This window comes from Elgaria multicarinata, chromosome 2 (assembly GCF_023053635.1).
Source record: "Elgaria multicarinata webbii isolate HBS135686 ecotype San Diego chromosome 2, rElgMul1.1.pri, whole genome shotgun sequence".
Taxonomy (NCBI): domain Eukaryota; kingdom Metazoa; phylum Chordata; class Lepidosauria; order Squamata; family Anguidae; genus Elgaria; species Elgaria multicarinata.
In genome coordinates, this window is record NC_086172.1 from 157,723,811 (window position 1) to 157,746,864 (window position 23,054).

General features: G+C 44.3%; 1 protein-coding gene across 1 annotated transcript in view; it reads left to right on the top strand.

Annotated features, from left to right (window-relative positions):
- GOLGA5 (golgin A5) overlaps nucleotides 1-21,025 on the top strand; it is a 31,003-nt gene extending 9,978 nt beyond the window's left edge. The window contains exons 5-13 of the mRNA XM_063117979.1: nucleotides 1,787-1,910; nucleotides 2,882-3,085; nucleotides 4,243-4,413; nucleotides 6,303-6,431; nucleotides 10,656-10,754; nucleotides 11,375-11,600; nucleotides 15,404-15,509; nucleotides 17,292-17,355; nucleotides 20,365-21,025. Coding sequence (XP_062974049.1) covers nucleotides 1,787-1,910; nucleotides 2,882-3,085; nucleotides 4,243-4,413; nucleotides 6,303-6,431; nucleotides 10,656-10,754; nucleotides 11,375-11,600; nucleotides 15,404-15,509; nucleotides 17,292-17,355; nucleotides 20,365-20,445 — 1,204 coding nt within the window. The 3' untranslated portion in view covers nucleotides 20,446-21,025. The remainder of the gene's footprint in view (nucleotides 1-1,786; nucleotides 1,911-2,881; nucleotides 3,086-4,242; nucleotides 4,414-6,302; nucleotides 6,432-10,655; nucleotides 10,755-11,374; nucleotides 11,601-15,403; nucleotides 15,510-17,291; nucleotides 17,356-20,364) is intronic.
- Nucleotides 21,026-23,054: the final 2,029 nt, after the last annotated feature.

The window sequence follows — 23,054 nt, forward strand, 5'->3', positions numbered from 1 at the left end:
GCTCCTCTGGGTCCTCCCATGTGGCTTGGGGAGTTTGCGTGATTTTGAAGCCCAACCTGTTGCAGCTGCCCAAACGGGCAGTTAATGGGGGCTTGGCTTCGAACCCTGGAAGCTGCCCCCGCCTAGACCCATGGAGATCTTGTGCATTGGCGTTCATGATGTGGGAGCCATCCCAAAACAGTGGCTCCCACACCGCTCAGATTAATCTTTATTTGAGCACGGAACAGTTCCCTTTGGATAGAGAATAGGAAAGGTCTGAAATCCTGGAATGCAGCGACCTGGGCTCATTACGTGTATCGAAGGAACTTTGTGAAATCGGTATGACTTTTGTTTTTCTCAGTAGCAGCCTCCTTCTGCAGCCTTGCAAGCTGCTTTTGAAATCCCTTAAGCATTCAAGAAGCAGCACGTACTGTAGCGCTGGGAGATTGCTATTCAGAAAACAAAGCTCTCAGGAGGATCTCTGTTCATATTCTCTAAAATCATAGAATAGCAGAGTTGGAAGGGGCCTACAAGGCCATCGAGTCCAACCCCCTGCTCAATGCAGAAATCCACCCTAAAACATCCCTGACAGATGGTTGTCCAGCTGCCTCTTGAAGGCCTCTAGTGTGGGAGAGGCCACAACCTCACCAGGCAACTGATTCCATTGTACTGCTCTAACAGTCAGGAAGTTTTTCCTGATGTCCAGCTGGAATCTGGCTTCCTTTAACTTGAGCCCGTTCACTTGTATAAATATGATAAATAAAAAATAAATAAAAATAAACTTGCCTAGATTCAGAAGTCTTCAGTTTTAAGTTAATGAGAGGCATACTCCCTCTGATCCTAGGAGTAGCATACAGCCAACATGACCAGTGGCCATCGGTAGCCTTATGCGCCATGAATTTGCTTAATCGTTTCCTTAAAGCCATCCGTGTTGATGGCCATCACTACCACTTGTGGGAGCAAATTCCATAGCTTACGCACTGTGTGAAGGAAGTCCTTTCTTTTTTTTGGGGTGGGGAGGCTATCCTGAATAACTCCCACCATTCAGCTTCACTGGATTACCCTGGGTTCTAATATTGAGAGAGATCTTTTTTTACATCAGGGACAGGAAATGTGCAGGTTTCCGGAGCACTATGGAGTGCTAAAAATGTCAAAGCTAGCTTGTTTGCAAGCTAGATGTGACCCTTCTAGGGCTTTGTAGCGGCTAACAAGTTAGATTTGTGCTTCTTTGGTATTCTGTACCACTCCGGATGCCTTTTTGTTTCATTAAAAGATAGAATTTTTAAAAGTTCTTTTTTTGGGGGGTGGGGGAGTCATCTGGCAGACTGTGTCCTGTGGGGGTGGCAAAAATGTCACTGGACCTCCCCAAATTGCCCACCTCTGTGAGATATATATATACATACATATATACATACACACACACACGTTTTTATTGATTTTTTTAAAAAAAAAATTATAGTGAGTCTCACAATACTTAATAACTTAAATACAGCAATAACCAAATAAGGGTGGTTGGATGACAAGGTTCACTGGGCAGACAGCATTTGTTTATTTATTTAAAAGCATTTTTACCCTGCTCTTTGGTCCAGAATGCTTCCAGAATGGCTGACTTTGCTTAGAAGTCAAGACGGCTCCTGCCCTCAGCCTTATAGTCTGAAAGGCATGAGACACAAGGAGTAAATTAAGTTAAAGGAAGCCTATATTGTAGTGCACTGGAGGTCATTGCGCCATCATACAGATTGTATGTTGAAAGCAGCTACTATGCCTTCCTCCTGTTTCGGTACACCTTTACTTTCTGCCTGTCCAGAATACTTCAGGATAACTGCGAAGGGAACAGCCTGCACAGTCAAGCCCTCCAGACCCTTCAGGAGAGGTTACGTGATGCAGAGTCCACACTGAGACGGGAGCAAGAAAGCTACAAACAGATGCAGGTCAGGACAGCCGGCTTGCTGCTTTCCTTCACTGATTGGGGAACTGCGCTCCGCGGCAGGGGTGTAGGGGCTTGAGAGATCTGTTTTGTTTCTTAGTAGAACCCCAGGATCCACCAACTGGAGCCAGGTGCAAAATACAATCCACATAGCATTAAAGCACGGGGGTGCCTCTGAGCCCAGGAACTTGCTTTCTGTATCAGAACTGAACTGAGTGTGCAAGAGCCTTCTCCTGGTTATTCTGAAAGTTCTTGATTTCAGTTGGAACAAGTTATTTGTAGTTGCTGCTGTTAGGGTTAGGGCAGTGCCTTTCATTCAGGAATTGTAACATGTGAAACAGCCTAATTTTTTAAATTGGTTGCAAGGATGCTTATAACCTAGAACTGGATATCTATCAAACCCCCTTCCTCATATGACTGGCTCCATTAAAATCTGGAACACTGCAGTCATGGATAAGCACTGCTATTTTATCTTTTGTAGCTAATTCTTGGTAGGTTATCCTCAGTGTTGCTAAGCCATGGTGGTTAATCATTTTGAGCTAAACATTATGGCGAAGCGCGTCATGTTAATCATGACTTAGCATGTTGTGTGAACGAATTATTCCTAACCATGGTGGCTACATAACCACGGTTTAAGCACTCTCACTAACTGTTTACTGCAAAAGGGTTTATTTATTTATTTATTTATTACATTTTTATACCGCCCAATAGCCGAAGCTCTCTGGGCGGTTCACATATTGGTTCATGTTAGCGGCCTAATCATGGCTTAGTGTGTTGTCTGAGGAGGCCCAACATGTCTCTTCCGTTTTTCCTTTCTAAGGCTGCAAGCCTATTCACACTTACACGGGAGTAAGCCCCATTGGATTCACTGGGACTTGCCTCTGATCAGACATACAGTATATAGGATTGCACTGTCTACCTGTTATACTGTTTGACATTGGTAATTAGATGAGCCAACAAACTTCCTCTTCGCAGAATGAGTTTGCGACGCGCCTCAGTAAAATGGAAGCTGAGCGGCAGAACTTAGCGGAAGCAGTGACCACAGCGGAGCGAAAGTACGCGGAGGAGAAGCGGAGAGCGGATGAAAGTCAACAGCAAGTGAAAGGAGCCAAAGCTGCCTTGGAATCTACTAAGCTAGAGCTAGTAGACTATAAACAGAAAGCTACGCGCATACTCCAGGTAAAGACCTTTTCATTTCCCCCAGGATTTTTAGTCCTTCAGTTTTGTTTTTTAAATGTGTTGTGTTTGCTGTGGTTGGTTTTTTAGAATCTTTATACTGCTGCTGGCTTTTACTCTGGTTTTTACTTTGGTTTTATTCCGTTTTAAGCTACATTTTATATTATGTTTTATCATGTCGTATTTTATGATTTAAAATTTTGTACACTGGCTAGAGAACTTTGGCTATTGGGTGGGATAGAAATGAAACTTACAAAAAGTCTGTTTAATGTAAATTCATGCAAAATAATCCAGGCCTTCTCAGGAAAGAGTGGTACGGAGGACAGGAAGGGATCTTTACATGGGGAAGGATGGGGAGTGAGCATACTCCGTGTCCATGGAATGCTAACTGACCATTGCAGGGTGAGCGGATGGAAATGTGGCGGTTGGAATCCTGAATAGGGAACACTTCACACTGCAACATTTTGTCGCAGGTCTGACTTGTGTTAGACTAGGGGCGGGCGAAGCTGTGGCCCTCCAGATGGGGTTGGACTCCTGGCCCCTTCAGCTCTAGCCATCACGGTCAGGGAGATGGGAGATGAATAGTGCCCAACACTATTCAGAGGGGCACGGATTCCCCACCCCTGTGTTCAAGCCATTCTACCAAAGTGAAGCCACCATGTCCCAAAGTTATATACCTTTGAATACCAGATAGACGGAATACAAATGAGGGCATCGGGCCTTTTTGGTGGTGGCATCCCAGTTCTAGAAGGCCCTCCACAGAGAGGCTTGCCTAGTGCCTAAATTGTGGTTGTTTTGGTGCCAGGTGAAGAGCTTTAGTCCATTTTGTTTTTAAATGAGCGGTTATGTTTTTAGATCTTGTCCTGCTGCTGGTTTTTATTCTATTTTAAGTTTTTATATTGTGTTTTAGCACATTGTATGTAAGGATGCTAATTTTTGCGAACCGTCCAGGGATATTTGGCTATTCAACGGTAGAGAAAGGTAATACATAATAAAATAAAACAAATCACATCTTTAAACCCTGCTTGTGACTGAGAGGTTCTGGCCTAGTTCAGAATGACCCCTTGTGCCATAGTTAGTGTGCTTTAAGTGTATGGACGTGGGCGCTGGTGAACTAGGGTGCCATTTCATTCACTGATCATCACTTCTTTAAATCTCAGTCCAAAGAAAAGTTGATCAGCAGCCTGAAAGAAGGCTCCGGTATTGAAGGTTTGGATAGCCAGACAGCAAGCATCATGGAGTTGGAGGAACTGAGGCACGAACGGGACATGCAGAAGGAGGAGGTGCAGAAGCTGCGGGGGCAGATACAGCAGCTGAGAACAGAACTGCAGGTATTGTGCCGGATCTGCTGCGGAGCAAATGGCTGCCCGGTTGTTGCAATGGCACAAAAGCAACCATCGCTTAACTCTCTTGCATTTTCTAGACTAAAACAAGGCTGGAGCAAGAAAAAAATGGAGAGCCAGTATAAGGTGGTGGTTAGAGTGTCGGGTTTGGGCCAGGGAAATCTGGCTTCAAATTCCCCTCGCCCACGAAGTTCACAGCGTGACCCTTGAATCAGTCAAATGCTCTCTGCCTAGCCTACCTCACAGAGTTGTTGTGCAAGGGTGAAATATGATAACCCCGTGTAGTTTGGCCTGAAGTCTTTCAAAGAGACGGGTCTACAAATGTGCTAAATAATGCTCAAGTCTGCACTGCCCTCTGCTGCGCGCCCTTCCTGTCCGTTAAATCGGGACAGCCACCACTGATCCAGTTGTAACGGATAGAAGCTTTATGGCTGTCAATGGCTACTGGTCAGGATGGCTATGCTCTACCTCCAGGATCAGAGGCAGTGTGAATACCGCTCATGTCCAGCTTGTGGGCTTCCCAGAGGCATCTGGTTGGCCACTGTGCCAACAGAACGTTGGACTACGTAGTCTTTTGGTCTGATCCAGCAGGGCTCTTCTTAAGTTCTTACGGTTGCCACACCCAAGCGCTGCTATTGCCGCCATTCCAGATGCCAATTTTTTTTTAGGATAATGTGTGTGTTTTCTGTATTGTAAGAAACATGGCAGTCAGGACTGGGTATCAGCAACTTCTGATGGAGCTTTGAGTACAGTGGCCATGTACCCTCTTTTACAGAGGACAGCCCTGTATTTCACAGGCTGCCGGAGGACAGTCCTCTCTTTGAAGGGCTGTCCTGCCCAATTCCATTTTAGATTGAATGAACCGCAAGAATTATTGCCTGCCATCAGTGAGCACCTAGACAACAGACTGAACAAGCAGGCCCACAGGTCACCCAATCTGTTCAGTGGTGAGATGTACACTTTGGATGACTTCAAAATAAAATTCGACAAATTCGTGGGGAAGGAGGCTATCAATGGCTACTAGTCCTGATGGCTATATGCTACGCCTAGTACCAGAAGCTGTATGCCAATATATACCAGTTGCAGGGGAAAATGGGAGGGAGCACTCTTGCCCTCCTTGTGGCTTTCCTATTGGCAGCTGCTTGGCCACTGTGTGAACAGAATGCTGAACTAGATGAACCCTTGGTCTGATCCAGCAGGGCTCCTCTTATGTACTGTATTTCTATTTAAATTATAGTAATTATGTCTAAATGTGCATCTGTATGTATAAATTAGTATACGCAGATATTATCCAAATGTGGGGACTCTCTTGTTCCCTGCAGGACACGGAATAATGGGCTCAAGTTACAGGAAGCCAGATTCCGGCTGGACATTAGAGCAGTATGACAATGGAACCAGTTACCTAGGGAGGTTGTGGGCTCTCCCACACTAGAGGCCTTCAAGAGGCAGCTGGACAAGCATCTGTCAGGGATGCTTTAAGGTGGATTCATGCATTTAGCAGGGGGTTGGACTTGATGGCCTTATAGGCCCATTCCAACTACTATTCTATGTTTCTTTCAAGGGGATGATGGATTTCCTCTCTTTTTTTTTTGTTTTGGTGGGGGTGATTTATAAGTGGAATTTCAGGCATTGGTGACAGTAGAGGAAAAGGTATAAATTTAGAGCAGTTTGGGACGTTACCAAAAAGCTCCATTAAGTGGTGACTTTTGAGGAAGGAAAGTGTAGGCTCTTCCAAGCATCACCCTGTAGTTATCACAGACCATGCTTGTATCAGTTGGAGCCTTGGATATAGGACCAAGCTTGTGTGTAGAAACCAGACCTTATAAGGACTGCTATTTAGGAAATGACATAAATAAGTAACACTTCATTGTTTGTAGGATATGGAAGCGCAGCAGATGAATGAAGCCGAGTCCACAAGAGAACAGATTCAAGATTGGCAGGATCAAATCATGGCACACAAAACAGCCAAACAAGAAGTGGAGGCTGAACTAGAGAGGCAGAAACAGGTAAGCGTGGGGGCGAGACGATGATTTTTCTATAATAAAGTCATCCCTAAGTCATTTTTAACCCTCTGTGGTCCACAGAAATGGTGTCTGTGGACACTATGTTGGAGACTCCCAGGCTAAGCCATCTGCTGTTGTCTAGATGGTGGCAGGAACCATCGCAGGTGATGGGGAAGAGTGAACCACATGGCCCTGCTCAAAGAGCTGTTGGACATGCCTCATGACCACAACCTGTGAGGAAGCGACACCTCCACATTTTGATATAGATCAATGATAAGCCTCTCAAGCGTGCACGCTGCTAAATTATATTTTGAAAAGGCCCTGCAGTTAAGCATGTTGAGTAGTTCTCCTCACAGCTTTAGTGTTGCTATACAAAGGGAAATTGTGGAGCCTTTTTCATGGGCTTTGATGCATGAACCCCTGGCAAGGTCACTGAAGTGTCCTTGTTTAAAGCAACGACAACACTATAATCTATCTAGCCAATACCTGGTTGGAAGCGGATCGCTTTCCCTATATCTCATTAAGTTTATGGTTTTATCATGAATAGCTGTTCTGAGTTGAAGATGAAGCCACAGGAAGGAAGATGCTTAATTTTGCTTTCCACGATTGGAACTATATACCTTGCAGGATTATCTGTCCCTCTAGAAATTCCATATGAATTAGATAGTGGCAGACAGAACTAATGAAAAAGCAAAATATCCACGTCTGCTCTCGAAAGGTGGCTGCATCATGTTTATTACACATGATGAAGCCATATGGCGATGTTCTGTTACACCAGACTTCTTGATGGACAGCCCGTTTCCAGCCCGTTCTTTGGCTTTGAGATGGAAATACTATTTAAACGCACCCAGTCCCATCCTTTCAAATGAGTTTGAGTTGGCCCACTTGAGCCTTCTCTCTTGCTCAGCTGCTATTACTAAGAAACACTTGGGTTGAATAGTTTGAGTATGAACTCCGGCAACAGTGTATTCTCAACCGTTGCTGTTAAAGAGCACCTACGACACTGAACGCAAGTGTCATTGGTCCATGCGCCACAGATGGCCCCTGAGGCACCTATTCCTGTTGGACTACTCAGAACTTTCACCTTGTTTCATAAAAAATGTGTTTCCAGCCTCATGGCTGCAACTGATCAGTTTGGATATGTCATGCAAATGCCCCCTGAAGGGTGAGAATCCAGGTCAAAGTAGGCTAGATACAGGAGACCCAGAAGCAGAATCTCCCACAGTGGTGTGTGTGTGTGTGTGTGTGTGTGTGTGTGTGTGTGTGTGTGTGTTTTTAACAAAATTATAGATGGTGTGAAGAATGTGGATAGGGAGACATTGTTCTCCTCTAAAAATGCTAGAACCTGGAGTCATCCCATGGTTAGTGGGAGATTCAGGACAGATAAAAGGAAGGACTACTTCACACAGTGCATAGTTAAACTATGGAACTCGCTACCACAGGATGTAGTGATGGCCACCTATTTGGATTGGTTTAAAAGGGAGTTAGATACATTTCTGGAGGAGAAGTCTATCAGTGGCTACTAGTCCTGCTGGCTACATGCTACCTCCAGTATCAAAGGCAGTGTGCCTATGTACACCAGTTGTTGGGGAGCATGAGCGGGAGGTTGCCGTTGCTTCTCTGTCCTGCTTTGTTGGTCCCTGGTCGACAGCTGGATGGCCACTGTGTGAACAGAGTGCTGGTCTAGGTGGGCTGTTGGTCTGATCCAATGTAGCTCTTATGTTCTTATGGGGTGTTGTAGAATTGGATTGGAACCACAGTGCCAGGAGAGGGCAGATTAAAAATTTCTCGGTAAACCATTTCCCCAGTTAAAATGGCACCACCATGCCTTAGAGGGGTGGGGGAGAAATATGCAGATGCTTGCATGGTACCTGTATGTTTTCCCCTGTGGGGCAGGTAGCAGTGTGGAGGAAGCATAAGTTAGATCGGGAAAATCGTACAGAGGGGGAAGGATTAACACCTCTGTACCCTTTTCAATTTGGCCATCCAAATGGAGGATAACGGCTACTAGTCAAGATGGCTGTGTATTACTTTCAGTATCAAAGGCATTCTTCCTCTGAATCCCAGTGGTTGGAGAACACGAATGGGAAGCTGCTATTGCGCTCATGCCCTGCATGTGGGCTTCCCACAGGTACCTGGTGGCCAGTGTGGGAGCAGAATGCTGAACTAGCCAGGCCTTTGGTCTGATCCTGCACGCTCTTCTTAGGTTCTTTGTTCCCACAGCTGCTTTTCACTTTAAAAAGAATAGGGAGAGCCTGAATCCTGATCACAAACCTTACCCTTCTTGAGCAATTACACCCTCAAGTAAGGCAATCAGAGCTAAACTGAACTTTCAGCTTTCCTTTCCTGATCTCTAAGTTTTTTGAAGGTATCCCCACCCTGGCCAAGTCTTGATTCATGAGTTGTTGTTGTTGTTGTTGTTGCTGTTGCATCCAAGGGCAATAATTTCAGAATAAGGCTATTATAGAATAAAAACTGTGATCAGTTCCCAACTGTAGTTTGGTGCCTGCCAACTTGTGAAAGCAGTGCCACCCCTACCCCCATCGTGTTGATGGAATGCAAGGGGAAATCCCACTTCGCTCTGGCAGTCCCATTCATGATAGTTGAATCTTGTGCTGAACGAGTTGTTCAGTCTCTCCCTGGCACCCAGCCTTCAAGGGAGAACCTTTGAGTGAAAGGATTTTGTGGCCGGGTTCAACCATTGGCATTGGTTGTGTCTAAAACTGGGCTGCTGAGAAAGCAGAAGTCAAAACAATCATTCTGACATAACAACAACTTGGGGGGAAATTAAGCTTCCAGCGTTACTTTATACAGTGCTGTTCTTTTGGCTTGTCCAGATAGCCCATCTCTGGGCCTGTTCAGACAACATGCTAACACAAGTAATGGAAGGCAGTAGTTATTAAGTAGTACTATATAAAGTGCCAAAAAGGCACACAACTACCTTTTTGGCACTTTATATAGTACAGACAACATGCTAAGCCATGGTTAGGCTGCTAATCCTTTTGCTGGAAATGGTTAGTGAGCATGTTTAAACCGTGGTTTTGTAGCCCACTCTGGTTAGGAATGGTTCACATGACTGCTAAGCCATAATGGCCCTCTTCAGACGACATTCTAGTGAGACTGTGGTTCTCTATGGTTTGCACTAACCGCACACTGTGCTGTTGCACACAACACCGTAACCCTGGCCTGTTTGTTAAACCACACGCTAAATGCAAACCATTCAGCTGTGCTCCTGGGTCCTCTGAATGGTCTGCCCCATATCCCAGCATCTTTGGCGGTACGAGTGCTTGGGTGGCCATTATTGGGCCGCTCCTTTCATCCAATTCAATGCTGCTTCTGGCAAGTGTGTCGACATGGAGGATCCGGGTGCCACCCCCTCTCTCACCGACCTTGTTCTGATCATTAGCATGTCCCACCAGCTGATGCTATTTGCATTTTTTAAAACCTGCATGTTGATGCAAAGTTGCATTTAGCACATATATAGCTGAGCACCTGTCCCCCCCTTTTCACCCCAGAGTCATAGTTAACACAGCCTCTCAGGAACTGCATCCACACTGTTGTGCTAAATTCTACCGGGCATCTGGTTGCCTACTCGTGCCTTAACGGGAAGCACTTCTGTAAGTCAGGGCACCCCGTTTTTGTCAGTTCTCTTAACTACTGTAGCCCCCTGTGCTGTAGCCCCATTCTGCTCTGGAGGGCCCTCCCACTCTCAGAAGGGCTTGGGGCAGGGCGGGGGGATTAAGTAGGTAGGTTGAAAATCAATTGGTCTGCATGAGTAGAAGTGCTTTCTGCTAACTCAGAGCCACTGTGGGATCCAACCCCATCTCTCCACCCTGAGGATGTATATGTGTCTTTTGGTGTCTCCTTCATCAGAACACAGAAATGGTAACCGTCGTGAAGCCTACACGAAAGTAATGCTGAGAAATAGGATTGAGAGACATTGAGATGCAAACATCCAGATTTTTAAAGAAACAAACATAGTTGGAATTGACCCACCACCACCACCTTGGGAATACCACATTTGTGTGATCTATAATCAGCCCATCACCCATGACTTCTCCAGCTTTGGATGTAGCCCTGGTGTGCTGTTCCTCAGCCGTGGTGATACCATTTCAACTCTAGATGAACTGTCCAAACCGTTGGGATATGTTGGTAGTAACTTCCATGTGTTTTGCTTAACTGTGGCATTTTATAAAATAATCACTTCTGGTTACATCTGTTTTCCAGGAGCTCCATTATACTGAAGAAGAACTGTACCGGACAAAGAATACTTTGCAGAGCCGGATAACAGACAGAGAGGAGGAAATTCAGAAACTGAGAAACCAGGTAATGGGTTAATTTTTATGAATATTGTTATCCGACATACTGCTGGTAGGCTTTGAAACAGCCCAAAGCTGGCTACTGAAGTACAAAAAAAACATGCTTTGGATAGAGAATGCTGTGGCAGTGTCCCATCACAGTCAGGCTGGTCCTGATGTTGGTGGGGGTGGATTAAATTCAGAAGTATCTGGTCTCTGTGCAGATAATTGTCCAGTGCAAAAAAAAAAAAAGGTCTATATATCCAAAAGTTTTGGATTATGTTTGGGGCCAAGCCAAAAATTGTGGTTGCCAACTCATCCCCACCTGCAAAGTTGTTCCTCCCCCTGCCTTTTCTTTGGGAAAAGCTGTTGTGGGGAGAACACCCTTTTTTGCTCTGCTACTTAAAGCTACCAATGCCCAACACTTCTTTTCCAAGGGAAAGGCTGGGTGGGAGAGGGAGCACCCCTAACCAGCCACCTTTCTTGCTCTGGAGCAGAAAGGGACAGCGGTGTGTGTGTGTGTGTGTGTGTAAAGATATGAATTATGCATTAGAAAAAATATTTAAATCAACCCATCCTAGATGGTAGTCAAAGTGTCTCTTTTCTCTACTCTTCATCCTCCCCCCCCCGACCTCACTCCCACTTCAGTTAACAAACAAGACCTTGAGCAGCAGTAGCCAATCGGAGTTGGAGAATCGGCTGCATCAGTTGACGGAGACACTCATTCAGAAACAGACCATGCTGGAGAACCTCAGCACAGAAAAGAACTCCTTGGTCTACCAGCTGGAGCGATTGGAGCAGCAGCTGAAGACGGTCCAAGGCCCTTCAGCAAATGGTCCCTCAATCAATATGGCGGGCGTTGACAGTGGCGAAGGTAAAAATGGGGGGGATGTCCACGTGTTGACTAAGCATAGATAGACTGTAAGTAATTCCAGGTCAAGGCATGGGTCAGCTGGAAAAAAAATATAAGGTCAATCAACAGATTTGGGGTTGATGGTTTCTGTCCTGCAACAAGATGTTGCAGTTTGTTAATTCCACTGAGCTGTTCTGTTCTGGAAATGAGTGTTTCGGCTAGTTTCTGTTTGCTTTAGGAAGCATGAGCTTCCTGTTGCGCTGACGGTGGGTTCCACTGGTGCATGGTCAACATTGGATGCTGCCCTTTGTCAGCATGCCTGAGCCCTTATTTAAAATAAATCTTTCCCTCTGTTTTTGAAATGTTTAAGTTAGGAAAGAAGTTCCTCTCTTACCTTTGATTGGATAGTACAATCTTGTAAAAGAAAAGTTTTTAGAAGATTTTAATGCCAGGTTTTTTTTTTAAAAAAAATCACAAACGTTTTCTTTTTCATTTGGTTGTGATCAGATAATTAGTGAGAGTTAAAACTTAAAACCATATGAAAGCCAGAGTAGTGTAGTGACTACAGTGTTGGACTGGGAGTCGGGAGATCTGGGTTCTAGTCCCCGCTCCACCATGAAGCTCACTGGGTGACTTTGGGCCAGTCACTGACTCTCAGCCTCACCTACCTCACAGGGTTGTTGTGAGGATAAAATGGAGAGGAGGAGGACCATGTTAGCTGTCTTGGGTTCCTTTCAAGAGGTAAAATGGTGAGATATAAATATAATAAATAAAAATAAATATAATATAATAGATAAAGATGCAGCTTCTTTTGAAACTTTTCACTCCCAGTATTTTGTTTTTGGAAATTAATGATTTTGACGGGAGATTCCTTTTCTTTTTGTGAAAGGATGGGAATTAATTTCAGCCGCTTCCTCAAACTACTACACTATAAATCTATTAGAAGTGAGAAAATGCTGTTATTGTGTGTGGCTGAAATTATGTGTCAGTCAATTAGTTTAATTAATCTGTGGTTCCGTAAATAACACATTAAGAATGTGGCTTTTAATCAGAATTGTTACCAGCGAGCAATTTCATTAGTCATGACGTTCCAGTGTGCTTTTCTTAATGCAGACAATGAGCACAACAGGCTCTCCCAAAGAATAAAAAATTAACCTGTTTTTAGTCGAAGGAAGTTTTCGTCATCATAGAGTTGTAGGACTTGAAGAATCTTCCAGGTAACTAGTTCAGGCACCCTGTAATACTGGGAACTCCGCTCACCACCCCACCCCACCATCAAACAGTCCAAATGTAGTTGCTTTAGTGATGTCTAACCCCGATTATTGTAACGTGCTCTCTGTGGGGCTGCCTTTTGAAGTTTGGCTGGTAAGTTCAATTGGAGCCAAATGCAGCTGCGTCAATGTCAGTAGGGCCAGGAAGTCTGAATGCATTGCACCAATTTTGCACGGCTCGATTGATGTTAACTTTTAGAGCCATGAACAGTTTAGGACTGAGATATCCAAAAGACTGACCCTCACCTGTATGATCCTGAATGTTAGGATCAACTACAGAGGCCCTCCTTGAGTGCCCCCATGTGCAGCCATTTAGGTTGCCAGGATAGGGCCTTCTCAGTGGTCGTCCTGTGGGGACCACAAAAGGCCCCTTCAATTCAGGTATTCAGACATCATCATCATCATTTATTTCTTACCTGCCTCTCCACTTGGATCGAGACGGGGAACAACAATGAATATAAAACATATTAAAAACTGATTAAAAACATAGCATACATGATTAAAACATCCTAAAAACGTTCTGAAGACTGATTAGTTCCAGTCTGCCATTCTTTTACAGTGTTTTTATGATGCTAATTCCTTAGACTTGATGCTTCCTTATGATACTGGATACTTATGTATTTGACCATTCAAATGTATCTCGATTGGGATCTCCTTTTGTTGTATGGTATACTAAACAGTGGCATATGAATACATTAAATAAATCACTAAAACAGATTAATCTCACCATCCGGACTAGTACACCACCGTCCAGAGCTCAGGAGCAAACAAGGTGTCTGATACCAGAGTTAAGGACTAGTTTAGAAAAAGTTCAGACAGCTTGAGCGAGTTGGCTTATTAAACATCCACAAAATTTCATCTCCATTCTCTGATGTATCTGTAGCCCTTTAAAATGAGATGCAGTGGGATCCTAGCATGCCAGAAGTAAATCCCGTTGTGTTCAGTAGGGTTTACTCTTGAAATTTCATTTTCATTTACTTTTATTTATTACTTATCTATATATCCCCCCTTCCATAGCCAAAGCTCTCTAGGCAGTTTACAAAGAATAAAAACCAATAAAATACATTATACATAATATAAAAAAAACATTTACATGCAAACTTATAAGCAGACAGTGACACACATTTCTGAACAATTTTAAAAAATCAACGATAAGAAAAATCCAGGACCGGATTCAAACCTTGTCGTTCTGCTGCCAAATGCCTGAAAGAAGAGGAAGGTTTTAACCTGGTGCCAAAAAGATAAAAATGTTGGTGCCAGATGGGCCTCATTGGGGCCCTTTCCTTTTTTACCTCCTTCCAGCCCTCCCTTGGAGGAGGCACCTGGACGAGGGCCTTCGATGATGAACATAGTACACAGGTAGGTTCCTGCCGGAAGAGGCGCTCCGTCAAGAATTGCGTTCCCCAAGCCGTACAGCTATGTTTAGGATTGGAGTGTATATCCGTTGGCTATAATCAAGGCAGTGCTTAGCTAACAAACTTTAGTGGGTTTACAATCCAGCTTTTCTCTTCCACGCCGCCACTGCAAAGACTCGTTCAGACTCCGCCTAGAGCACAGTCAGCGTGGGAACTTGGAGCGAGTCTCGTGTGCTTCCTCCCCCTTCTTACTGCACGTAGGACATAACATTTAGCCTGAACTGAACCATGTTTAGCCGTATGGAAGAACTTCCTAGTCCTTGTGAGGTGAGGAAGTCCTGATGGAGTGCGCTCAGGAACGCAAAGCATGCTTCTGCTACAATCACTTTATGTATGTATGTGCTTTAATTTATTTCTGGGATTTCTGCTCCATCACATTTATTTATTTATACCACCCAATAGCCGAAGCTCTCTGGGCGGTTTACAAAAATTAAAACCATAGAAACCATTCAAAATATAAAACAAACAGTATCAAAGCACAGTCTAAAATACAATATAAAAACACAGCCGGGATGAAATCAAGCAGCAGTGCAGAAATTAATACAGATTTAAAATACAAATTTAAAAACAGCAAAGTTAAAATTAAATTGCTAGACCGTTAAAATGCTGAGAAAATAAAAAGGTCTTCACCTAGCATCTAAAGGAGTATAGTATAGATGCCAGGCAAACTTCTTTAGGGAGCTCATTTGACAGCCGGGGTGCCACAGCAAAGAAAGCCCTCCTCCTGGTAGCCACCTGCCTCACTTCCTTTGGCAATGGCTCACAGAGAAAGACCCCTGAGGATGACCTTATTGTCCGGGCAGGTACATATGGAAGGAGGCGGTCCTTCAGATAGCCTGGCCCCAAAGGGCGTTGAATGTTAATACCAGCACTTTGAATTGGACCCAGACCTGGACTGGTTAGCCAGTGAAGCTGAATAAGGACTGGTATGATGTGGTCTCGTTGGCCCCACGGAACTATCGAAGTGCCTTACAAAATATCATCAGTCCACACTGAAGTAGCATCTCAACCGTGGCTCTTCACGTGATGTTTCCTGCAGAGTAATGTCAATCTGTGTGTGGATAATTGATATTATGAGTAGTTGATATATTGGCTTTGCTGTCGGTAACTGGTGTATCTTTTAATGTTCTCAATCTAGGCACTCGCATGAGAAATGTTCCTGTCCTTTTTAGTGATGTTGACGTGAATGCTGCAGGCATGTACGGAAAAGTCCGCAAAGCTGCCAGCAGTATAGACCAGTTTAGGTGAGGAAATAGCACTGTCATCACACCCTCTTTTTCTTTCTCCTGTTGACAGAATTAGCTATTAGTAAAAAGATAATTTTGGAAAAGCAGTTAAGTAAGTGAAGATACTGAAATTTGGCACGACGCACGTGGTCATTTTAGAAGTAAACCATGGTTATTCCTCTGTTGCTTTATGATTCCTCTCAAGATGGAGTCTTCACCTGCCTCCTTTTCCCAGTTCGCTCACACAAGGCAGATGATGTTCTGTGGCTATTCTGGTGGGGCGGGGATCGTTTCTCCATATCTGTTGCTACATCAAAGGTTTCAGTCTGTATTACCTCAAAAGGCTTTCTTTATATGGGGAAACATTGTTATGTGGATCAACCACCACCTTCCAGGGCCTTCAAAATCTATCCCCACTGTCCATCTGAGGAGCTACATTATGCAGTAGACTCTACCGTGCTTTGCAGTGTTCTGCCTTTCAGGTGGAGTGGAGCCTAGAAGGTGGGGACACTGTGTCTTCCATAAGGTTGTCTCCAGTTGTGTTCCCTCTGCTGATGGAAGGTTCCTTAATCCAGGGAGGCTTCCATGAGCAGGAAGTGGGGGAGATGACTATCTCAAATTCCCTTTCCTCCAGCTGCTCATGCCACCTCTCACACTGTTCCAAAGGGACCCCCAATCCTCTGGAGCAGATGGCAGGGGGTGCAGGTTTCTGTTCGGGGTAAGGGAGGATAAACTAAAATTGTCTCCTTACGTACACACACACACACACACACACACCCCTTCCGCCTACACTGGATTAAAGAGCCTTCTGTCAGTGGAGGGGATGCAGTTGGATACAACCTACAGCGCAGGGTTGGGAAACTTTGGTGGGGTTCTGGAGCCATTTCCTCCCCTCTTGATACCCTCCCCTCCCCATGGGCTGCAATCCTGCTGCAGGAGCCCTCCTGCTACCAACTGTCTCTGCAGAGGCCACCAGTGAGGGAGGAAGCAGCAGCCAGGCACCTCTCCACCATGCCTGGGTCCAGCTCCAGCTGAGAGCCCCCTCCCTCCTGCTACCAACTGTCTTTGCAGAGGCCACCAGTGAGGGAGGAAGCAGCAGCCAGGCATCTCTCCACCGTGCCTGGGTCCAGCTCCAGCTGAGACCCCCCCCCTCCTCCTGTCAACTGTAACTGCTGAACTTTGCAACTAAGATTGTAGTGCCTGAATTTGCTTTCCTTTTCCCCCTCCTCCTCCTCCCTCCCAATCCCCTTTCCTTTTGTGTCATGTCTTTTAGATTGTAAGCCTGTGGGCAGGGACTGTCAAGAAATACTTTTGTAAGCCGCCATGAGAGCCTTTTTTGGCTGAATGGCGGCATAAAAATCCTTAAATAAAAAAATAAAAATAAATAGAATTCTGCGGGGGGGGGGGGGGTGCAGCAGCAAAAGAGATGCCACCATTTTACCACTCCTGATCAGTAACGAGGTCAAATTTAGCTCCATAGTGGTAAATGGGGGTGGGTGGGTGGCATGCTGCGTCAGTGGGTTTCAGCGGCCGTGGGGAGGCATCGGGGGCCTCATGCGGCCTGCATGCGCCCTCCCTTTGCCATAATGCATAAACTGAAGAAAATCTGCCACTTAATGACATTTAAATTGTCCTAGCTAAGTTGAGAGTAAAAATGGGATTTGAGTTTGGATTTCCCCCCTTATCTTACTTATTGTCCTAGTAAGTTTTTAAATATATATATATCTTAACTGTCATTTGTGGCTGACACAGGTGGAAGTAAAAGCAAAGATAAAATGTTTTTATATTATTTGGTTACAGCATTCGACTTGGAATCTTTCTACGACGGTATCCCATTGCAAGAGTATTTGTAATCATTTATATGGTGAGTCTAAGTAGATTAAAGCGCAGCATTTTTAGGCTTTCTTACATAATATATAATCTTGATCTGACAGGCATTGAGTGGCATATACAAGAAAAATGGGATATAATTAATTTTGGCAGTTCAGCACCCTTCGTAAGTAGGTTATGCAACCTGTTTCTTGTAATCATGCAGCATAATAGATATTTGTGCAGCATTAAATGGGTGCTGCCTTTTAAGAAAGATTTTGTGTCCCTGTGCAGTGGTACATTTGACTTTAATTTCTAGGAATGGCATAAAGTCCCATAGCTTGCTCCCTTTGGGGCAGGAATATGCTGGCAGTGACATCAGTGGTAGCTCTGTTTACTTACACTTGGTCCTGAAAGAGCAGCATTTCCATTGTGGAAATCCCTATGGTGTTTGCACGGCAGGAAGTTCTGAACTGTACTTCTGGGTCAGCGGTTGAAACAGGGATAGTTGGGTCCTGAAGATATAATTTCATTGAAGATTACTTTGGGAGAATATCTGGGACTTCTTTGATAGAGATAGCTGACTGACCTGGTTCTGAACCCAACCCTGTCACAGTGGACAGGCTGCAGGCAAGTGGCCCACTACAAGGGGAGTCCTCAGTAGAAGAAACGCTAAAACCATGGTTGGACAGTTTGTCCTAGGAAACTCAGGGGAACTGTCATGTTTTGGGAGAAGTCTTGGCTGCATTTGTGCCTCTTTTGGTCTCCAGTCATTATTCAGGCTTACGTATTTGATCCATGTTTTCCTGGTGCTGGGACGAAAAGTTGCACTCTTCCTCCCTTTCCTGTCCCCATGTTCCCTTCCCAGAAGTCTGGTGAGCCATTTCTGCCTTCAAAGTACTCTTGTCCGGTTGGAGAAACTCTCAGAGAGGTTTACCTGCCACCCCCTCTTCTCTGTGGAATTTGAGCTAATCTCATGATCATCTGTGGGGTCAATTTATTCCGTTGTCCCAGATGTTCTGGCCAAACCTTTTAGTCAATTTTACGTTTTTGGAGTTTGGTGTGTAGTAATAACAACACGTGAGAGTCTTGAACATCCTGCCATGCAGGTCAGTTGTTACACAAGATTGCAGTGTTCCCCCTTGCCCTGAAGAGCGCAGGCAGCCATTATTTTCCCAGTGGCCCTAAGGATATGAAGATCTGGCTGTTCCAGGAGTAATGTTTTCCTGCCTCATTCATAACTGATAACGGAGTTTGTGGTTGCTGTGATGGTCCCAGATGAATGCACCTGTTATGATTCTCAAGAGGAGAATAAATCATCACCTCTCTAAAATTCCTGTCATTTCCCACCAGAGGGAAACTATGCCTGCAGTTAGTCAAGGTGTCGTGTATATTTACATAAGAACCCCTTTTCTCAGCTTCAGCTGTCTTCCTCCGCGCTCTCTGACTGGAAATGCCTTTCTTGACGGAGCGTGCAGGGTCAGTGTCCCATTTTTCTGGGCCTCACAGTAGTTGAAGTGCTGCCAAGGGGGACCCAAATCGCTGCAACTGGGCACTAACGACTTCTCTCGACCCTCCACCCCCACGCCAGCTCTGTATATGACATCAAATGGGCCGTGTTAATTCCCCCCTCCTGTTAAAAAGTATCCCAACCAACTACTCCACTCCCACTTTGCAGCAAAATCTTTAGACTAATATCCAAGCTGGATGAGCCTCTGTGGTGGGAAGCAGCAGGGCATTGGCCTTTCGACAATGTAATCTATAATCTCTTCAGCAGCCATTGTCGCTGCCCACAGGAGACTCGCACAAGGTCACCGTAGTATTGGAAAGGCTTTTCATAACATGTCAGGAGCCGCACTGCGCTTGGTGGCTGGGCAAAGCCCTCGTCACGACAAATGTCATTGTGCGCCCCGTTGGTTAGATGGAAATAAAAAGTCGGAATGTGTTTATTGGGAGCGTCACAGAAAGCCTTTGCCTTCACCTTTGGCTCTGAACCGGAATCATGTACATATGTGTGGCTAAAGGAGCTATCCAAGGTGCTGAACCCAGCACCCATGGATAACTCCTTTAAAGTTCTGGCTGGTTCTTACTGATTCACTGCCCCATTCACATCAGAGCCAGCAGCCTCCACCGCAAAATACACTGCCCTCCCCAACTCCTCCCACTCTGCCCATACCGCCACCATGGAGCATCAGATTTAGACCAGGCTTGGGCAACCTGTAGCCCTCCGGATGTTGTTGGATTGCAATTCCCACTGTAAAGCCCATTGGCTAGGCCAAAGTGGCCAACCCCTGATGGCCATCAGGGCCAGAAGGACCGTGCTCCCGTGTTGTACACAGTAAACAGCACTTGGGGTATCTCCTTTAGAGTTCTGACTGAAACCTGGAGTGGATTCAGTGCCCCATTGACATTGGAGCTTCCAGCCTCCAGAGCTCCAGTTGGCCGCTATAGCAGATCCGGTGTAATGCAGTGGACAGAATGTTGGATGGTTGGGAAGATCAGAGTTCAAATACCTTCTCTGCCATAAAGCATACTGGGTTGATCTTGGGCTAATTGCAATCTCTCAGCTGAAGTGTCTTCCAAAAAATGGTTGTGAGGATCAAGTGGCACAACCCCAGGAACGAATAGAAGAGCTCCTTGAAAGAAGAGCAGGATACATATGTAGACCCTCCCTGTTCCTGTAGCGTCCCCCTACTCCATGGTTGCAACCAGTGTGAGAGAGCCCCCCCCATTTGCACATGTATAGCCCTTGCGGAGTTTCTGCATTAGGTTGTTTTGCGTTTATTTATTTATTTATTTATTACATTTTTATACTGCCTAATAGCCGAAACGCTCTGGGCGGTTCACAAAAATGAAAACCATAATAAAACAACCAACAGGTTAAAAACACAAATACAAAATACAGTATAAAAAGTACAACCAGGATAAAACCAGGCAGCAAAATTGATATAAGATTAAAATACAGAGTTAGAACTGTAAAATTTAAATTTAAGTTAAAATTAAGTGTTTAAATACTGAGAAAATAAAAAGGTTTATGCACTAACTCCTGTTTCTCTCTTGCCAGGCATTGCTTCACCTCTGGGTCATGATCGTCCTGCTTACCTACACCCCAGAAATGCATCACGATAGTCCAAGTGGGAAATAAAACACAATTCCGGAACCAGAAGGACATATTGATAGGGTCTTCACTGACAACAACAACAAAGCCAAGTAATAATGACTCACTGGAAGGGAAAGCTTTTGGCGTTGAAAAATAGGACAACCGCTAAATCTGTTCTGTTGCTGCTTTGGCAAGCTTAAATTATTCGGCAGGTGATCTAAGTTTAGTACCTTTCACTTCCATAAAACAAAAGTAGATTCTATGGGAAAAGGCTATTAAGTGAAGGGTAGCCTTCTTTCTGACTTCATGTACACATACATCAACCATATGTATACCTGCAGAGAACAGCACTGGTTTTTAAGAGTATAGATGTATATGGTTCATACTGTATTTTTTGATCTGACAGGAAATGGGCTTTGGTCAGGGAAATTAACTGAGAAAGCTGAAATAAACCTTTGTCCTTTCTGTTCTGTTTCTGCACCTTTTAACTTTGTGAATATCTGCATTTGGCTTTCCTTTAAACTATTCATGTATCACAGATCGGAGAGCTGCTTGGCAGAATTGTGTGTGTGTCCCCCCCCCTGTAAATAGCTTTAAAGAGAAATAAAAATATATTATGCATTGACTTAATTTTGCTCCTTCAACATTTCACAGATGTAACTTCCAAAGTAATGCAGAAAACTGGTATTTTTAATGAATATTTTAATAGTAATGTATAGTAGTGTACATATACAACTGTAAGACTGAGTGCCTTTTGTTCTTTGCATTGCTGACATTGCCCATTATTTGCCTTATTAAATCTTTCCTGTCTTCAGATTTTCACAGAATCCATTTTAACATTGTGGGCATTTAATACAAATTCCTTTTTTATTTATTTGTAAATTCAAATTAGAGCCAGTTACATAAATCTGTAAAGGATTCATCATTAAAGACGCTGCTAGAAGACCATAAAAGCAGCAACCTAACTTGAGGAATTTTCGGCCACTGTTGATTTCATGAGATTTGTATAGCATCCTATATCCATTGACTATTGATCCATAAGTGCCATTTTCCTGTGGCCTTTTGACATGTCCTTCCATTAAGAGGCAAGTGCTTTTTCTTTTGGGTATTCCTATCTGAGAAATGCGGAACTGAGTCAGATAAGAGACTTGGATCTTCTAGGGGTGAAGAAACACTGTCCAAGTTTGGACAGTTGTGGAGGGTAAGAACATAAGAAGAGCCCTGCTGAATCAGACCGAGGGTCCATCTAGTCCAGCAGTCTGTTCAAACAGTGGGTAAACAGCTGTCGACCAGAGACCAACAAAGCAGGACATGGTGCAACAGCACCCTTCCTCCCATGTTCCTCAGCAACTGTTGCATATAGGCTTACTGATAGCCTTCTCTGGAAATTTATCCAGCCCCCTTTTAAAGCCATCCAAATCGGTGGTCATCACTACATCTTGTGGTAGTGAATTCCATAGTTTACCTATGCACTTTGTGAAGTCCTTACTTTTCCCAGTATCCATGTTAGGTTGCAAGCTAATTGGGAGCAGGGGCTTGGCTGCTTCACCTATGAAAACCACAATGCACACGATAAGGTGCCATGTCCACAGATGGTACTGTATAAATCACAATATTATTCAATGTCGCTCAAGCTAGCGAGCTGTGTGTGTAGACCATGCAAAATGAATGATCACATTTCAGGAATAGAGGTTATTTATAAAAGTTAAAGCAAGACATTCAATGGCCCCATTCAGAAGACACCTTAAACCATGGCTTTAACCATGGTGGTTAAGCTAGAAAGCCGGGCCATGTTCAGAAGACACCTTAAACCATCACTTTAACCACAGTAAATAAGGCGTTTTACCTTCATCACCATGGTTAAAGCCATGGTTTAAGGTGTCTTGTGAACAGGGCCAGTGTGGTGTAGTGGCTAGAGTGTTGGACTTGGGAATCAGGAGATCCAAGTTTTAGTCCCCACTCAGCCATGAAGCTCACTGGGTGTCTGGGCCAGTTACAGGGTTGTTGGGAGGATAAAATGGAGAGGAGGAGGATTGAGTTCCTTGGAGGAAAAAAGCTGGGATATAAATGTAATAAATGAATGAATAAAGTATTCCATTGTGTAGTGGTCAGTTTAGTGGTGGTGGTGGGGGAACGTTCTCAAGGGGAAATTCCTCCAAAAACCTTGCAGAGCCTCTTCCTTAAATGTTTCCTTTCTTCCTCTTCCTCATCTCTCCCCCATCCGTACGTACACATATACACGCACTTCATATGCCTTAGACTTATTTTATTTTATTGCCGTCTCCCTTCAAACATGTGGGTTTAGTAGATACTTTGGGGAAAATTATTAATTCAACATTCTGATAAAAATGTGCATACTATGCTAAAATACATATTCAAATGGGCATTTTATTTTAACTACATCCAAACTACATATTGTACGATCAAAAATGGGTAGTATCCCATGTTAGTTTTCCTTAGAGAAGAGCCATTGGAATGAATGGGACTTAAGTTGATTAATGTCCCATTCATTTCAATGGGTCTACTCAAAGGAGGATACTACCCAATATGTGCTCCCTTTCAGCTCTGCAGTCCTAGGGCAACTCAGTTGGTTGTTCCTCTTAACGGAGTACCACCATCATTCTCTCCCAGTAGGATGCTGGTTTGCTTTTCAC